The 19553-nt window shown below is 41.4% G+C and overlaps 2 protein-coding genes across 3 annotated transcripts in view; both read right to left on the bottom strand.

Annotated features, from left to right (window-relative positions):
- LOC115776171 (FK506-binding protein 15-like) overlaps positions 1 to 1257 on the bottom strand; it is a 6148-nt gene extending 4891 nt beyond the window's left edge. Inside the window, exon 1 of the mRNA XM_030723749.1 lies at positions 1230 to 1257. Within this exon, the coding sequence (XP_030579609.1) occupies positions 1230 to 1257 (28 nt within the window). The remainder of the gene's footprint in view (positions 1 to 1229) is intronic.
- A 13216-nt stretch (positions 1258 to 14473) lies between these two features.
- Positions 14474 to 19553, bottom strand: part of fkbp15b (FKBP prolyl isomerase family member 15b) — a 28877-nt gene continuing 23797 nt past the window's right edge. Inside the window, exons 27-29 of one of the 2 annotated variants that reach the window (XM_030723775.1) lie at positions 18510 to 19186; positions 15744 to 15852; positions 14474 to 15565 (exon numbers count right to left, since the gene is read on the bottom strand). In XM_030723775.1, coding sequence (XP_030579635.1) covers positions 15488 to 15565; positions 15744 to 15852; positions 18510 to 19186 — 864 coding nt within the window. In that variant the 3' untranslated portion in view covers positions 14474 to 15487. The remainder of the gene's footprint in view (positions 15566 to 15743; positions 15853 to 18509; positions 19187 to 19553) is intronic. The other variant, XM_030723774.1, reaches the window with a different exon arrangement.

Below are 19553 nucleotides of genomic sequence, written 5' to 3'. Positions count from 1 at the left end.
GTGCATCCGGTGAACAACTTTAAATTGAATAAGGGAGTGTCTTGCACACATGGAAGAGGAGTGGATTCTCTTTAATACTTTAGCCCAAACTGTCTCACTGATTGTGATTTGCAAGTCTTGCTCCCAAGCTAATTTTACTGCAGAGTGGGAGGAAAATGCCTAGGTACACCATGGACATTTTTGTCCAGCACAACATCGCCTCATTTGGATTGAGATCTGGGGGATTTGGAGGCCAAGTAAACACCTCAAACTCATTGCTGTGTTCCTCAAACCATTCATAAACCATTTTTGCTTTGCTGGGAGGGCGCATTATACTACTGTAGGAGGCCACTGCCATCAAGGAATACCATTTCCATGAAAGGTGGTATACGTTATCTTAGGTAGGTAGATGGTACGTGTCAAAGTAACATTCACATGGATGGCAGGACCCAAGGTTTCCCAGCAGAACATTGCACAAAGCCATCTGCTTGCCTTCTTCCCATACTGGCATCCTGGTAACAGGTGTTCCCCAGGTGTTCCCCAGCCATCCACGTGATGTATAAAAAAAAATGTGATTCATCAGACTAGGCCACCCTTCTTCTATTGCTCCATGGTCCAGTTCTGATATTCACATGCCCATTGTTGGTGCTTTTGGCAGTGGACAGGGATCAGCATGGGCACTCTGACAGGTCTGTGGCTATATGGCCCAATTTGCAACAAACTGTGATGCACTGTGCATTTTGACACCTTTCTATCAGAACTAGCATTAACTTTTTTGGCACTTTGAGTTATAGTAGCTTATCTTGGATCAGACCACACAGACCAGCCTTCGCTCACCATGTGCATCATCAAGCCTTGGTCTCCCATGACCCTGTCACTGGTTCACCACTGTTCCTTCCTTGGACTGCTGTTTGTAGACACTGACCACTGCAGACTGGGAAAACCCCACAAGAGCTGAAGTTTTGGAGATGCTCTGACCCTGTCCATCTGACATTAAAGTGACATTAAAGTTTTGCAAGCATTATGAAAATTGTTTATAGCCTAAAGTTACCATTTTATTTCTGGTGTTTATATTTGTGCCATCAATAATCTTGGAGAATATGGTTTACATATTTGTCTAATGTGCTAAAGGTCCCCAGTTTGACTGGGAGGAGACACAAATTCTGCAGGGATTGTATCAGGAAGGGTGTGCAGGATACAGAAACAAAACACATTGGCCATTTGCTGAGAGAAACCAAGAAGATGCTTACTTTTGTGATGGCCTCCAAAAACAGTCATTGCTGCAGCAGTCCATATACAGCCTGTGGGATCTCAATCTTGCTGAAAAGTTGTAACTGTTTATTCAGCCCCCATAAATTGTAAAAACAGTTGGTATACAGTCAATTTCATGAACTGATATATGGTTTTATAGTGCCACAGTTCTTAAAACTTCCCCAATGGACTATTAAAGATTATCATTCCAGGTAACTTTCTTAACTAGTTTTCACCTTTTGTCAAGTGTTGCAGTTTTAGCTCAAGGATACATATAATTATGTGTGCAACATACTTCCATACAATGTACAGGATTTAGAAGCTGCTGAATCATGATTAATAAAAGTTAAACATGTTCTCTTAATCTAACAATGTGTTAAAGATAGAAAATGGACACTTAAGTAAAACCCATAACATGCTGTGTTCAAAGCCTACTCTCCTTCCTTACAAGGCTTGATTGCCTGGACTTTCATTAGCAGGAAGCATCATTAGGAGTTCAACAAAATCTTAAACTGTTGGATGAAGTCCTGCATGTGATGTCTGCAGGTGTGGCTGTCTTGCGCCATATAAAAAAAAGGCAGTCATGTTTGAGCTGGCACCCACCAACAGGGCAGAGGGAAGCTGTGACCTGTACATTCCACTTCGGCATCGAATAGGAGTGATGACAGCAGGGAGCACAGAGCAGCAATAACCTGGTCATTGTATGTCTGGCATGAGCAGGTGTGCAGCAGCTCCTGATGTACACACCCCTTCCTCATAGTGCCTGGGGAATGCTGTAAGTGGATTTAACCAATTAGTTTTACTGCTGATGTGACTCAGCAGCTCACATCTGTGTGCTATATGTGTAGTCGCTGATTTACTTTAAGTCAGTAACCTAACCTTTTATTAGATATATTGAAGGGTCAAAAAAGCCTCTCATATTAACAAAAAGTATGACCAGGACCATTGGTTGCAAACAAACCTATAAAGAATTGCTTTTAGGGCTGCGGTCAGGGTATCTGGTATCTTGCAACTGTTGTTGAGATTTGATGTTATACAACTAAAGCACCATATATATAACTGTTGTTAGCAGCCTTTCACAAAAAGACAGAATTTGTTCTCATTTCTTTAGCAGTTTTAACAATTTTACACACATAAAATGGTATTTTTGGATCGAGGTGATTCCTAAAAGAGCCGTTAGCCGAAAATTTTGTATCTCAAAGCATGGTATGCTATGTCAAATTACAGTACATAGGAACTGTACTGAAAATCAGTGCCAACAGGTCTTATGGCGCGATGAAACCAAATATGACATTTTTGGTTCAATCCTTTAATTCAGGGGAGGTAAGGCAAAAGACACAAGATGGGAGAGAGCCAGAGTCTAACAATTACTAATATTGGTTTAAATCTCTTAATGCAATAGTGACATATAAATACACGGAGAGCTTCTGTAGGTCTTGACTTTTCCTAATGTTAATTCCAATAAAGTCATCTCCTAAATCAGTCAGATATCAAACTTTTGACTATGGTCGTATCATTTATTTTGATGTCTTGATCCGCCACACCTTAAAGGTCGGTCTGTGGAAATATTGTCTAACACTAAACTGGTCAGGCAGTATGGTGGCGCGGTAGTTAGCACTGCTGCCTCACAGTTAGCCTACCATCTGCAAGGCCTGGGTTTGATTCCACCTTGGCCTGGCTGCCTGCCTCTCTCTCTCTCTGTGGAGTTTGCATTTTCTCCCCATGTCTGTGTGGGTTTTCTCTCGGGTACTCCGGTTTCCTCCCACAGTCCAAAGACATGCACTTACTGGAGTTAGGTTAATTGGCCACTTTAAATTGCCCATAGGTGTGAATGAGAGTGTGGATGTTGTCTGTCTCTCTGTGTTAGCCCTGCTATAGGCTGGCAACCTGTACAGGGTGTACCCTGCCTCTTGTCTTATGTCAGCTGGGATTAGGCTCAAGCCACCCTGCGACCCTGAACAAAATAAGCGGAAGTGAATGGATGGATGGACTAAATTGGTCTAAAAAGGTTGGGGACTACTGTCCATGACAGCATAGTGTGTTACTAACAGTCGTCTTTGAGACTGCGGTCTCAGCTCTCTTAAGGTCAGGTCCCCTCCATGTAGTTCTGGCTGACTCCTGACCTTTCTCAGAATCAACCTTACCCCACGAGGTGAGAATCTTGCATGGAGCCCCAGACCAAGGAGATTGACAGTCATCTTGTGTTTCTTCATTTTCTAATAACTGCACCAACAGTTGTTGCCTTCTCACCAAGTGTACTTACGATAAAATTACAGACCTCTACATTAATTGTTGGTGGGAAAACTTGCAAAATCGGCAGTGTAACAAATACTTATTTTCCCCACTGTATGTAAACTTTGGACAACAACTGTATGCAAGGCTGGACACTTAGGAAAGAAGCAAAAAGGGATTTTTATTGACTGGCTAGGCAGAGAGATTGAGCTGGAAATTATGTGTACAAGTTTAGGGTGATTAAGGATAGAAATAGAAATGTAGTAATGAGTGAAGAGGGGGTATGCTAAGAAGTTGGAAGGAGCACTTTGAGAAGCTGATGAATACAGAAAATAAGAGAGAGAGGAGGGATAGAGGACAGTTGGTGAATCAGGAAGTGCAGATGATTAGGAAGGAGGAAGTGAGGACAACTCTGAAGAGGATGAAGAGTGGAAAGCCAAATGGTCCAGAGACATATCTTTAGTGGTGTGAAGGTTTCTAGGAGAGAGGACAGTGGACTTTTTAACCAGATTATTTAACACAATCTTGGAGAGTGAGAGGATGCCTGAGGAATGCAGAACTGTAATGATGCCAATTTTCAAGAACAAGGGTAATGTGCAGAGCTGTAGTAATACAGAGGGATAAAGCTGATGAGCCTTGCAATGAATATGTTGGAGCTAGGCAGAGAAGAGAGGGGATGATCAGCAAGCAGCAGTATGGCTTCATTTTAAGAAAGCAGCTTTCAAGCATCAGTCTCCATCAGCTGCAGCAGCTCCCAAACTTCAGTCTTTACCAGCTGCAGCAACTTCGAAGCCACAGCTTTAGTCCCAGGCAGGTGCAGTAGCTTCCAAGCCACAGTCTTTGTCAGCTGCAGCAGCTCCCAAGCCTCAGTCTCAGTCAGCTGCAGTAGCTTCCATGGGCCACTGTCATCCTCACCATCACCAGACACACCCAAGCAATCCCCAGAGCAGCCCCAGCTGTCCAGGAAGACAGCTGTGCACCAGCCATATAAGAGCTAAGAGTCTTCACCAATGGTGCCAACAACCAGACCTCCATCTTCACCGCTGGGATCGCGGCCGTCCTCTAGACATCCTCTGTCTGTGCTGCTGGCCACGCAGCAGACAAGTGAACTGAGACAAGTGCATCGCCACCGCTGCTGGGATTGCAGTCGGTCCCGTCTTGTCTCACCACTGGGATTGCGGTCGGCCCCCTGTCTCATCTCGCCGCCGCCGCCAATGGGACCCCCCCCCGCACCTCCATGGTGCTCCTTGGCCCTAAAGTCCATCCCCTTGACCTGGGAGGCCCCCTGAACTTTGTGGACTGTTTTTCTGGCCTGGTGCCATTGCTTTTTGTTTGGGCCTAGTGTTTTTGTTTTGTTCTGTTCTTTGACCTTGACCCTACTGAACTGTTTCAGCCCTCTTTGTCCTCGTCTCCAGTATTTTGTGTTGGACTGCTTTTTCCAGCTTTGTGCTGCTGCTTTTGGTTCTGGCCCTGTATTTTTGTTTTGTTCTGTTCCTTGGCCTTGGTGGCCTCCTGGTCTGTGTCATTTCCCTGGCAGGCCCCCTGAACTGTTTTTGACCTCTGTTTGGGGTGGGGGTTTACTATCATGGTCCTGGATCATTTTGACCAAGCATGTTTTGTTTATGCTTTGTTTTGTATTCTATTTATCTTTTCTGGGGGGGGTTTTGTTGTGGGGTTTGGTTATGTTTTGATTTATAGTTCCTTGTTTTCCCTGGTGTTCAGTGTCTAGTCCACGCCTTTGTTCCCTCATCTGACTTCCTGTTTTATCTTGATAGTCTTCTGGTTTTGCTTCCCCCTTGTCATTAGTGTTATGTGGTTCACCTGTGTTTCCAGCTGTTTCCACTCCCCTCATCAGCCCTCTTGTGTATTTAAGTCCTGTGCATCCTCTGCTTGTTGTTGTGTCCTCATCACTGATTTTCCCGCTGTGTGCTTCGCTGTCCAAGTCCGGTTTCAAGTGTGTGTTTTGAGTTTATGCTGGCTTATATAGGAATTACACTTAGTGCTGTTTACTACAGAAAATGAACTCATCGCTGGTCAGTGATAAATGGACTGCACATATAATCTGATGTTCAGAAGCTGCTGATGCATACACTGTGGATTCAAAGGAAAACAGAATCTATGAAGAAAATCAAAATAAGATTAAGCTTTAAAATTAGTTTTATTTGTAATTACAGTGTGTTTCATACTCACAAAAAGTGTTACACATGACAATTAATTAAAATAAAAATATCAAATAAATTAAATGTGAAAACTGTGATGAGTAGTTGCACTGACTGTTTTTATGAAATCCTTTCCTTTATACAATTTTCTCCACCATAAAAAAGGTGGTCCAGAGCATAAAACTCCCAGACAGAAAACTGGCTCCACTCAGGGACTGGTTCCTGTTTTTCAAAGCAGACTGTATAAAAAAATGAGGCTATAAAATGGGTCTGTGTTATGGTCTGATACACCAGTGACCGAGGCTTATAATAATATTAATGATATAAGAAGAATTCTTATTGCTGTTGTTATCTTTTACCAAGTTTGTTAGATGTTCTGCAATAGCTTCCTAAGTTAGGTTTGTGTTTTAAAGATTAAGCTTACTAAAAAGGCAATGGAGTGTAGCCTGAAGTGATGGAAATAAAATCTTATCAAAGATTAGTGCTTAATCAAAAATAATCACATACACAAATCTGATTATTTAAACAGCAAGCCTTATATCAGATACCAACTCATTCATGTGAATTTAAATATTTTAACTTCTGTAAAAAAAAAAATTGACTCATGCTGTGCTGTCAAAACCACTTAGCTGGTCTCTCCTGATGCCACGACAACAAGAAATGGAGGACAAGCTTAATGATGATGTCTGAGGGCAGCTGTGATCTGCAATGATTCAACTTTGTTTTTATATAGACACAGGAAAAAAGCAGTTTAGAGGAGAGCAAGAGAAACTGCGGGACTTAATGGTAAATTCTCAAAATAGCTTTCAGTAATTTGATTTGTTATAATCCTCATTCTGTTGGCTGCAGGTTTCCAACATCACTGTAGTCACACAAGTAATGCTAGAAGAAACTTTGCTTCACATCTGGTGTGAACACACATTAGCATTTTGTAACAAACTCACTGATTTAAGTTTGTCAGCCCTTGGAGAGCCCTAAACACTTGGGACCTGGACCCCAGAAACCACTGCTCCACTGTGCCATCCCTACCACAGGTTTCAAACTGATAAAAAGGTGAGCACTGGGTAGAGTCATACTTCATAATGTCAAACAAAGATGGAAACAGCCAAAATACAGGTAAAGCACAGTGGAGACCAAGTAGCAGCATGAAAAGCTAAAAATGACAGAGACCAGAAGATCAAAAATGCTGCCTTTCCCTACAGCGAATCTGAGGTTATTTGACCTGCATACTGCATATTTAGTACACTAGAATAAATAAACTGGTATTTCAAAGAGACTTTAGTGTGGGACCTGGCAGAGTCGCCAACTGACAGAGAGTGTCCTGTTAGTGGGCAGGGGAGAGGTGGTGCCACCACACAGCACTGCCTGTGATTCAGAGGGGAAAATGTTATCGCAGTAAAGCTGTAAACAGAAAACGTTCCAGGGCTCCTCTATGGGATCTGTGGCACTAACATAAAGTTCATTATGCTTGAAGCAGCTAAAAAAACCATATACATTAAATAGAAATCAAGTCAATTTTGATGAAATGACAGCACAGAAGGTATTGTACATGTGAAGAACAAGCAGGCCTGCCTATATTTGACATAGCTCAGACCACATTTTTTTCTTTTGCTGAACTACTAAGAGTACTTGTTTGCTCAGCAGCTACCAGTATGCACTTATACCCAACTACAAATATTCAGTGTTACTGGGAGCTAAAATTAGACAGAAGTGTTTATGCTGATATTCAACTGGACTGAGGACGTTTATTGAAAGGGCTCTTTGAAAGTCTTCAAGGTTTAGGGTGTGAAAATTCAGGACCAACCTGAACAGACAACATGCTTTAAAGTCACTTTTGAAATCTGGATTTTTGCAGCTTCAAAATACCATACATAAAGTCATGATGCCAAAGAAACACCTTTCTAAACAAAGCAAAGCTAGTATCTCTCTAGTGACAAAGACAACGTGTAGCAATCATAAATCATATCATAAATTACTTTTAGTCTTTTCTTTCTGCCATCTAAAAATAATGTCAGTGTTTAGTTTTTAGTGCTTACTGTTCAGTTTAGCTTCTGTTAGTCTAGAGTGGATTTGCCCAATTCAGTTTTTAGTTTTAGTTTTTTGCATAATATGGGGGAATATTTGTTAGATCCATTTATGGGCTGAACATTGAGTTCCATTGCCAGGGCATTAGCAGACCGTGGGGATAGCCCCTCTACCTGCAGAGAGCATCTACTGCCAGATGGAGGCAGTGTCCAAAGCATGCTGTACAACTGGTCTGTTGGCTACTCTTGCTTCTGCTATTGTTCGTCCTTAAACCAGCAGTGGAGAACAGCGAAGTTATAACATACAAAGAGCTAAAGTGAAGCTGAGTGTTAAAAACAATAAAAAGTATCCAATGCAGCCACTGTCTGTGGTTTTCAAACTGTTATTTTTTACCTTTTTTTGAGTTATTTCACATTTCTCCTGTTTCCAGTGAAGTCCACTGTTGCCCCCTTCCCTGTTCTAGCCCATTTGTCAACCAATCAATATTCAATTGACATACAGTCAAACCATGCGATGTTGGGGTTTTGAAGGACTGCATAGGAGCATGCTGGGTTGAAACCACATCTCCACAGGCAAATAAATACAGTACCACAAAACAAGCATTAAGGCACCAGTGTGGTTGTGTTGTTCTCTCTGTGGTTAGCCCTACAACTGACTGGCGATCTGTCCGCAGTGTACTCTATCACCGTATGACAGCCCTGGAACCCTCAATTCTAAAAGCAAAAAAAAAATCGATGCATGGATGGATAGATTTTGTGGGCAGTCTTTGTCCTCCAAGCTCAGGTCCTCTACTAGAGGCCTGGGAGCTTGAGGGTCCTGCGCAGTATCTTAGCTGTTCCTAGGTCTGCCCTCTTCTAGACAGAGATTTCAGATTTCGTTTCAGGAAGCCATTCTCCAGTTTTTGGGGTCATTGCCCCAAGTGTTCCGATTACCACGGGGATATCTGTAGATCTCGCGCTCTCTCTCTCGCTCTCTAGATATAGATCTCTCTCTCTCTCTCGCTCTCTCTCTCGCTCTCTAGATATAGATCTCTCTCTCTCTCTCTCTCTAGATATAGATCTCTCTCTCTCTCTTCTCTTGCTCTCTAGATATAGATCTCTCTCTCTCTCTCTCTCTCTCTCTCTCTCTCTCTCTCGCTCTCTAGATATAGATCTCTCTCTCTCTCTCTCTCGCTCTCTAGATATAGATCTCTCTCTCTCTCTCGCTCTCTCTCTCGCTCTCTAGATATAGATCTCTCTCTCTCTCTCTCTCTCTAGATATAGATCTCTCTCTCTCGCTCTCTCTCTCTCTCTCTCTCGCTCTCTAGATATAGATCTCTCTCTCTCGCTCTCTCTCTCGCTCTCTAGATATAGATCTCTCTCTCTCGCTCTCGCTCTCTCTCTCGCTCTCTAGATATAGATCTCTCTCGCTCTCTCTCTCGCTCTCTCTCTCGCTCTCTCTCTCGCTCTCTATAGATCTCTCTCTCTCGCTCTCTCGCTCGGTCTCTCTCTCGCTCTCTCTCTCGCTCTCTAGATATAGATCTCTCTCTCTCGCTCTCTCTCTCTCTCTCTCTCTCTCTCTCGCTCTCTAGATATAGATCTCTCTCTCTCTCGCTCGGTCTCTCTCTCGCTCTCTCTCTCGCTCTCTAGATATAGATCTCTCTCTCTCGCTCTCTCTCTCTCTAGATATAGATCTCTCTCTCTCGCTCTCTCTCTCGCTCTCTAGATATAGATCTCTCTCTCTCGCTCTCTCTCTCGCTCTCTCTCTCGCTCTCTCTCTCGCTCTCTAGATATAGATCTCTGTCTCTCGCTCTCTCGCTCTATCAGATAGATATAGGAATTAAAAAAAAAAGAAAAATAATACAAATTAGTTGGTGGGTGATTCTATTAAAAAAAATCATATAAAACTGAAAACATTCTCACCGTCACGTCCAGACCCGTCGCTATGGGCGGGCCCTGGGGGGCCGTGCCCGCCCACTGATACGCTTGGGCCCGCCCTGGCCCGCCCACCCAAGCCAGATCACTAATCAAGCTAATAATAGTGGTGCCCTCCCTGTTGGATTTCATAAGCCCCCCCTTAAGAGTGAGATCTGGCGACGGGACTGGTCACGTCAGAATCAATGGTACAAATTAAGCATATTTAATGGATTCATGCACAACTTTGCCTTCATAGTATAAAAACTGTCCAAGTTAGAAGGTGTCAGAGTAAATCAGGGTGAAAACATCTTAATCTAAATCTTAATTGATTTAGATTAAGATATGTTCTTCACCAGTTTTGAGCCCTCATAACTTCTTAAGTATAGAAGATAGAAGTGAGGCAAATTTTTCAGGGTCAAAAAGACACTGCTCAAAAAAATAAAGGGAACACTTAAACAACACAATATAACTCCAAGTAAATCAAACTTCTGTGAAATCAAATGATAAATGGACTAGCTCTTATATAGCGCTTTTCTACTCAGTCAGAGCACTCAAAGCGCTATTACAACATGTTTACATTCACCCATGCACTCCCATTCATACAAGCACTTCCATGTTTGCTAAGCTAAGTGCTTTTTAATTAACTATCATTCACACACATTCATACTCCGACGGGACGGTCGGAGAGCAACTTGGGGTTAAGTATCTTGCCCAAGGATACATTGGCATGTAGCCTGGAGTAGCCAGGAATCAAACCGCTGACCTTCTGATCAGTAGGTGACCTGCTCTACCTACTGAGCTACAGCCACCCCTACTGTCCATTTAGGAAGCAACACTGATTGACAATCAATTTCACTTGGTGTTGTGCAAATGGAATAGACAACAGGTGGAAATTATTGGCAGTTAGCAAGACACACTCAAAAGAGTGGTTCTGCAGGTGGGACCACAGACCACTTCTCAGTACCTATGCTTTCTGGCTGATGTTTTGGTCACTTTTGAATGTTGGTGGTGCTTTCACACTCATGATAGCATGAGATGGACTCTACAACCCACACAAGTGGCTAAGGTAGTGCAGCTCATCCAGGATGGCACATCAATGTGAGCTGTGGCAAGAAGGTTTGCTGTGTCTGTCAGCATAGTGTCCAGAGGCTGGAGGAGCTACCAGGAGACAGGCCAGTACACCAGAAGATGTGGAGGAGGCCGTAGGAGGACAACAACCCAGCAGCAGGACCGCTACCTCCACCATTGTGCAAGGAGGAACAGGAGGAGTACTGCCAGAGCCCTGCAAAATCACCTCTAGCAGGCCACAAATGTGCATGTGTCTGCACAATCGGTTAGAAACCGACTCCATGAGGATGGTATGAGGGCCCAACGTCCACAGATGGGGGTTGTGCTCACAGCCCAACACCGTGCAGGACGCTTGGCATTTGCCAGAGAACACCAGGATTGGCAAATTCACCACTGGCGCCCTGTGCTCTTCACAGATGAAAGCAGGTTCACACTGAGCACATGTGACAGACGTGACAGAGTGTGGAGACGCTGTGGAGAGCGATCTGCTGCCTGCAACATCCTTCAGTATGACCGGTTTGGCAGTGGGTCAGTCATGGTGTGGGGTGGCATTTCTTTGGAGGGCCGCACAGCCCTCCATGCTACCAGAGGTAGCATGACTGCCATTAGGTACCGAGATGAGATCCTCAGACCCCTTGTGAGACCATACGCTGGTGTGTTTGGCCCTGGGTTCCTCCTAATGCAGGACAATGCTAGACCTCATGTGGCTGGAGTGTGTCAGCAGTTCCTGCAAGATGAAGGCATTGAAGCTATGGACTGGCCCGCCCGTTCCCCAGACCTGAATCCGATTGAGCACATCTGGGACATCATGTCTCGCTCCATCCACCGTCACGTTGCACCACAGACTATCCAGGAATTGGCGGATGCTTTAGTCCAGGTCTGGGAGAAGATCCCTCAGGAGACCATGCGCAACCTCATCAGGAGCATGCCTAGGCATTGTAGGGAGGTCATACAGGCACGTGGAGGCCACACACAATACTGAACCTCATTTTGACTTGTTTTAAGGACCTTACATCAAAGTTGGATCAGCCTGTAGTGTGTTTTTTCCACTTTAATTTTGTGTATGACTCCAAATCCAGGCTTCCATTGGTTAATAAATTTGATTTCCATTGATGATTTTTGTGTGATTTTGTTGTCAGCACATTCAACTTTGTACAGAACAAAGTATTCAATGAGAATATTTCATTCATTCAGATCTAAGATGTGTTATTTGAGTGTTCCCTTTACTTTTTTGAGCAGTGCACATTTGACATCTGTTAAAAATTGCGAACTTCAGCAACTGGGTGGCTTAGTGATGAAGCCGGCGACCACATACATATACCGCGTTGTGGTGCGGGCAGCGCAGGTTTGAGTCCCGGCCCATCGCCAATTTGCCCGCGTGTCTTCCCCTGTGTCTTTCCCCGATTTTCCTGTCTCTCTCCACTGCCCATAAAAGCAGCTGTGGCCAAAAAATGCAAAAAAAAAAGTTGCAAACTAATTTTACACCCACTTCAAGTGTCACACTCTACAGGTGCTGGTCATAAAATTAGAATATCATGAAAAAGTTGATTTATTTCAGTAATTCCATTCAAAAAGTGAAACTTTTTATATATATTATATGCATTCATTACACACAGACTAATATATTTCAAATGTTTATTTCTTTTAATTTTGATGAGTATAATTGAGAACTAATAAAATGCCCAAATTCAGTATCTCAGAAAATTTGAATATTGTAAAAAGTTTCAATATTGAAGGCACCTGGTGCCACACTCCAATCAGCCAATTAACTCAAAACACCTGCAAAGGCCTTTAAATTGTCTCTCAGTCTAGTTCTGTAGGCTACACAATCATGGGGAAGACTGCTGACTTGACAGTTGTCCAAAAGATGACCACTGACACCTTGCACAAGGGGGACAAGACATAAAAGGTCATTGCTAAAGAGGCTGGCTGTTCACAGAGCTCTGTGTCCAAGCACATTAACAGAGAGGCGAAGGGAAGGAAAAGATGTGGTAGAAAAAAGTGCACTAAGCAATAGGGATAATCGCACCCTGGAGAGGATTGTGAAACAAAAGCCATTCAAAAATGTGGGGGAGATTCACAAAGAGTGGACTGCAGCTGGAGTCAGTACCTCAAGAACCACCACACACAGATGTATGCAAGACATGGGTTTCAGCTCTCACATTCCTTGTGTCAAGCCTGTCTTGAACAAGAGACAGTGCTCAGAAGCGTCTCGCCTGGGCTAAAGACAAAAAGGACTGGACTGCTGCTGAGTGGTCCAAAGTTATGTTCTCTGATCAAAGTAAATTTTGCATTTCCTTTGGAAATCAAGGTCCCACAGTATGGAGGAAGAGACACACAGAATCCATCGTGGGTGGCTGTAGCTCAGTAGGTAGAGCGGGTCACCTACTGATCGGAAGGATCAGCGGTTCGATTCCTGGCTACATGCCAATGTATCCTTGGGCAAGATACTTTACCCCAAGTTGCTCTCCGACCGTCCCGTCAGAGTATGAATGTGTGTGTGTTAGCTAATTAAAAGCACTTAGCTTAGTAAACATGGAAGTGCTTGTATGAATGGGTGAATGTAAACATGTTGTATAAGCGCTTTGAGTGCTCATACTGAGTAGAAAAGCACTATATAAGAACTAGTCCATTTACCATATTGCTTGAGGTCCAGTTAGTTTCCACAGTCAGTGATGGTTTGGGGTGCCATGTCATCTGCTGGTGTTGGTCCACTGTGTTTTCTGAAGTCCAAGCAGTCGGTTACCAGGAAGTTTTAGAGCACTTCATGCTTCCTGCTGCTGTCCAACTTTATGGAGATGCAGATTTCACTTTCCTACAGGACTTGGCACCTGCACACAGTGCCAAAGCAACCAGTACCTGGTTTAAGAACCATGGTATCCTTGTTCTTAATTGGCCAGCAAACTCACCTGAATTTAACCCCATAGAAAATCTATGGGCTATTGTGAAGAGGAAGCTGTGATACGCCAGACCCAACAATTCAGAAGAGCTGAAGGCTGTTAGAGCAACCTGGGCTCTCATAACACCTGAGCAGTGCCACAGACTGATTGACCCCATGCCACGCTGTATTGCTGCAGTAATCCAAGCAAAATGAGCCAACTCAGTATTGAGTGCTGTACATGCTCATACTTTTCATGTCCATACTTTTCAGTTGGCCAACATTTTTAAAAATCTTTTTTTTGTATTGGTCTTAATATTCTAATTTTCTGAGATACTGAATTTGGGGTTTTCATTAGTTGTCAGTTATAATCAAGATTAAAAGAAATAAACATTTGAAATATATCAGTCTGTGTGTAATGAATGAATATAATATACAAGTTTCACTTTTTTAATGGAATTACTGAAATACATCAACTTGTTCATAATCTATTTTATGACCAGCACCTGTAAAGCTAAAAATCACATTTTGGTTCACAACTGTTGTTGTTGTTGCTGTTTGGTTTTTTTTGTTTTGTTTGTTTGTTTTTTCCCCTCTATGAACAAATTTAAAAATACAATACAAAGAAATCATGAGATGGTAAAAATATTCATGGCTAATTAAGGATTAAGTTGGTGTACAAAAACCCTGTATGACTTGTTTTTTTCCTTTTACAAAATAAAGACATTTCCATCATAAACTGATACAGAAAATTTATGTATTGGTACATTAAAAACTGACCTGCAGGAAATTAAGCACCTGGTGCTTAACATTTCATAGGAAAGCAAGGCCCATCCTAAGAAACCCCTTTTCCAAGGACATGCTATGACATGAGACGTTTTAACGTAAAAGCTACATTCAATTTATGTTATTGTTATTCATGTTATTAGTCACACATTTTCCTTCAATTACTCTTGATTTAAAGGTCTTTAAAACAATGAGCCCATGGAAATTATACCGCACTGGAAGTAACTACTTTGAAACTTTTTTTTTAAAATTCCGGTCGACAATTAATGTTTGATAGCGGTCAGAAGCTGTAGTGGACCACACCATTTTCTATTTCTAATCAGTACTACATGTTTTTAGATGTATCTACTCAGGTTTTTGAGTATGTTTCATAACTGTTCAGTCTGATGTCAGGTTTCTTTTCTGACGTTTGAACTGAATTCATCTGACTTCAGATGAATTGCCATAAATACTGAGGGTCCATTCTGCAGTCCGCTCATTGTTGGTGCTTCAGTTACATGGCAACAATATAGCTTTCCTTGGGTCTAGAAGTCCTCCTACTGGTCATTGGCAGACATCCCACCAAAGAGATAATCATACCATGTGTTTTAACTAGCAACTGATCATTAACCTTTTGGGGTAATTAAAAGGGTGATATTCACTTAAGTATTACGTTCCTGAAATATCCAATCTGAGACTGAAAATAATACACTAAAACTTGCTTAGCACACACAACACACCAGGAGAGCCATTAAAGGCCACATTTTTCTTATCATTTATTTTCTGAAATTAATATCAGGTTAACAAAACTATGTAAAAGTTCTATATTCAAAGCCGTGCACTAATTATTAAAAACTTTGTGAGAATACGGTCTGAAATCATTTATTCCTGCAAGTTAATGTGCTACACTGATCATATTAAAATCTGAGACTGAACTGCATCAACAACTGCTACTAGATAAGTAAAGAAAAGTATTTCATTATATGCCTCTAATTACAGGCTTTCAAGATAAATCAGGGTCTTTGCTTTCTGGGATGGTGTCTGCAGCTGCTGGTCAGTGACCAGTACAACACAGAGCTGCAGAGCCAGGGTGTCTGACTCCTCTGTCCAGTCCATCAGCTGAGGCTTCTCTTTTATCTTCACAGCTCTACCATATAAAGGCAGCTGGTACATCTTACACCTGTTTGTAGCGTTGAAAATTAAAAGACAGCGACTCATAGTGTTCTGGTTTCATTTCAGTTCAACCAGTCCAGATCATCATCATCGTCATCATCACCAAATAGAGGAGCAGGTGGTGGACGGCCCTTCAGGCTCTGGATACAAATCAGAGGCAAAATCATAAATAGTGAAACATGAATGCTAAAACATTTCTGACACAACACAAAGGAAGGGCTGGGGTCAGGGGGTGGGGGTGGGTGATGGGGAAGTGGGAGTTAAGAGTGTTTAATCAAATCTGAGAGCTTTGCCTGAACTCTACAGATCCTTCCTTACCATCTCCTCCTCTTCTTCCTCCTCACTGGGTGCTGGAGGGGGGTTGGCAGAGGTTGTGTTCTGGAAAAATGGCTCTTCTCCATTTTCCTCACTAATTCTCCCAGTCAGACTGAGAGAATAGCAGAAAAAGAGGGGTGGGACAGACAGAAAGACAGAAGAATAAACAGGGAAGAGGAGATGAAGCCGGCAGGATACAGTTCACACAGGTAGTTAGTTTGCTGGCAGTCATGTCAGTAATAATGAAGACATAAATGTGTTACAAGTTAAAGGAAATCTGTTAGCCTTTAAGACTGCTTCAGATGCCATCTACAGGTCAAAATATATACATAGCATATACACAAAGTGATGCTATTAATGTTATATTATTTATTGGCATCCAGTGATTAACATTTCAATACTGCTGACAGTTGTTTGTCATTACAGTCTAAAAAAATGTTTGAAATGTGATACATTCAAGGACTAATGAGAAACACAAATTACAAGTTAAGTCCTGATAAGATAAAGTACATAAGCCCTGCTGTTAAAACAAGCCTAATATATAAGCCATGAAATAACCATTGGGCCTTGGTAAGTGTTTTCAGGTATTCACTGGTTCAAAAGACTTTAAAGGCGACTTTGTACAGTTGAAGCAACCATGTTTCAGGTCAGTTCATGATAATGTTTGTACTGTATTTTGTGGAGATTAGGTCTTTTTTTTTTTTTATTGAAACATATTGTGATTGACAGTCCTAATTGGGTCTTCATTAGCACATCCAGTATGTGTGTGTTTTAGCTGTATATAAGTCCAAGCCCTAGGCTTTACTTTTTAGGACCTGAAGCAACTTCCATCTTTTTTTTTGTCTACTGTTCAAAAAATTCAAATAAATTTTAAAATCCAGTTATATAAGTAGAAGTCTATGGGAAAACAATCCAAAAACTTCCTTTGAGCTAAGACCTCAGTAAACACCCTCCTGATAAGTTTATGGTATTGTGCAGTATTTTCAAGTCTTACTGAATATAGACGGATATTTATTTTGTAAGTTATGATCGCAATTAAACTGAAAAAAGGATAATAAAGCTTTATAGTGTGATTTTCTATAACCATGCAGTGTCCCTCAGTTTCCAGTGCCCCCCCAAGTTTGAAAACACCAAAATGGTGATGGAAAACCACTCAGTTTAAGGCTTTATAAGGGGCCTTACTAACGAGTGATGTCACAGTGGTATAGCCATCCTTTATATACAGTCAATGCTATACACACCAGTTAATTAAGAAAATTTAATCTATGGAATGAGTATATGTCATCGCTAATTACTGTCTTTATATCCACATTAGTATTCTGGCCTTGGGTCTTTATCAGGTCATTTTGATCACTTTCGAGATATAATATTTCCACAGAACACAAGAAAGAGATTTCTGAACCAGTACAGGATGTCTACATGGTTAAACAACCTAAGCTGATCACAACTGTGCAAAAAAAAAAAAAAAAAATGGTAAAAAACACATTCTTGTTCACTGAGCTGAGTTTCACTTAATCATTAATCTCTGGCTGGAGGTTTCTTCCTGTTAAAAGGAAGTTTTTTTCTTCCTACCGTTGCCAAGTGCTTGCTCATAAGGGGTCGTATTTGCTGTTGGGTTTTCTCTGTATTATTGTAGGGTCTTTACCTTACAATATAAAGCACCTTGAGGTGACTGCTGTGATTTGGTGCTATATAAATAAAACTAAACTGAACTGAAAGATGTTTAATTACCTTAGTATAAATGGTACGGCAAAATCTCACCAGACACACTGACATCTCACACTGCTTCACCCTATCTACAAATAACTGATTTGAAGCTGATTTCTTGAGATGATGTTAGTTACACAAATGTAATAAAAACATGTGCTGAGGTAGAAAAGATCTGTTTTGTATCTATGGTATTATACTTTATCTCTCACATGATCTTTCACAACAGCTTATCATAAATAATCATGTTTCCTCATATAAACACACAAACATTTGTAATGATATAAAATAATCTACAAAACAGAAAATGTGTCATAGTTCATGTTAGTTTCCTTCAAGAATTCCCTTGAGTTAATAAGAAGCATCAAATATTCACATCTATTAAAATTTTGTGGCTATTTTCCATCTTAAGCTGTTGCTGGGTGACATCAATTCTGCCAAGGTTAAATAGTCTACTTCTATGGATGACTTGTCTTGAGATTTCATTAAAAATGACTGGATGGTCATTACTCATTTGATGTTAGTATTGTCTGGTGATATGTGGTGGGCTTTTTCCCATGACATTGTTTTAGAGGTTTATTTTTTTCTTCATTCTAATCATTCATAAATTTATTTAATTATGTCACATTTAATATACTGAAATTAAGTCACTTTTGTTACTTCCAGTCTGTGTAAATATCCATCCATTCCCCTACAGCTCCTTCTCTTCATGTGGGATGTACTGTGTAGCTAAGTCCCATACTCACTTTTTTTTTTTTTTTAAACTTTCAATTAAATGTCATACAATGAATGTTTTAGTATTTTCAGATTTTTACATGCATCACTTATGGTTGACATTTTCTTGGTATTTAACATTAAATTCATTTAAATACATGTTGCATTTAGACTTTAGCAAGCTCCTCAGCAATACAATGTCTTCTTAATATATGTATTCTTGAGTGTACCTATCAAAATGGTCTTTTCTATGATGGCTCTTATGAACTTACAAATTTGTATTCTTGTGTGTGTGTAGCTGTGCCTGTGTAAACAAAGTTACTCCCAGCTAGTATAACTGGTACTGACCTTGTGTCATCTCCTGAGCTGTTCTGAAGTGCACTCGGTGGTGGAGGTGGGTTGGATGGGGGTCCAAAGGCTTTCTGGGAAGCAGCATTTATTTCTTCTTCATGCTCTCCATTCTCCTCCATGCTCTCCACATCTACCTCACTGGTCACTGCAGCATTTCTTTCTGACACAGTTTCTTGTCCGTCCTCAGGTGGTAAACGTTCATCCAGATTTAAAGACTTGATGACATCTTTTTCTTCTGCAGAGCTTTCAGGAGCAGCCTGCTGCCCTTCTTCCTGTGAAACCTCACACTGTGGTGCTGCTATTGCTGCCACTACTACTGTGTCTTGCGATTCAATTTCAGTTGTTGCAACTGCATGGATATTGGTGCTTTCTGAATGCTCTTGCTGGCTTGTTCTCTTTGCCTCAGATCCTGTCTCCGTCTCCTTCTCTGCTGCTTCTTCCTGACCCACCAAAGTGTCGCTGACTTGATGAGAATCCAAATCAGCCACATGTTCTTCCTCCTTCTCGTCCTTTCGGACCTCCCTCTCTCCATTCACATGCACATTCTGATGAGGTTTCTCTGCCTTTTGTTTCACATTCTCACTTTTTTCCTCCTCTTCCTCCATTTCCTCCTCTTTTTTAATTGGTCTTGTTGCAGATCTCTCCTCGCCACTAAGGAGCTGCAGAGTTACATTCTAGAAAAAATATGTAACCATATTAATAGAAAAAGGTCACTAAGAAGTAAGGCTGTGCAGTTAGTAGAATTTTGATTTCAATATTAAATCCTAATGACCATAAAACTATGTAATCAACATAAAACAACTATTATTAAAATAATTGTCACATTGTACTCCATATACACTTAGTCCTGATTAATTCTGCAGGGCTGAGTCTTTGCAGCCCTACAACATAACCTACGTAAGTGGCCAGCGACATTGCCAGCACTTATGCTTGTGCTTAAGCTTCCACCTGTTTGAAGTTTATCCTAAAGGGTGTTAATATTAAAAGCTCTGGTGAATTTTTGATCTTGCTGACTACTGTTTTCAGTCAATGTCACAGTAT

This window comes from Archocentrus centrarchus, unplaced genomic scaffold (genome assembly GCF_007364275.1).
Source record: "Archocentrus centrarchus isolate MPI-CPG fArcCen1 unplaced genomic scaffold, fArcCen1 scaffold_27_ctg1, whole genome shotgun sequence".
Taxonomy (NCBI): domain Eukaryota; kingdom Metazoa; phylum Chordata; class Actinopteri; order Cichliformes; family Cichlidae; genus Archocentrus; species Archocentrus centrarchus.
The sequence above is the reverse complement of the archived record's forward strand: the minus strand, read 5'-3'. Positions and strand labels throughout refer to the sequence as shown.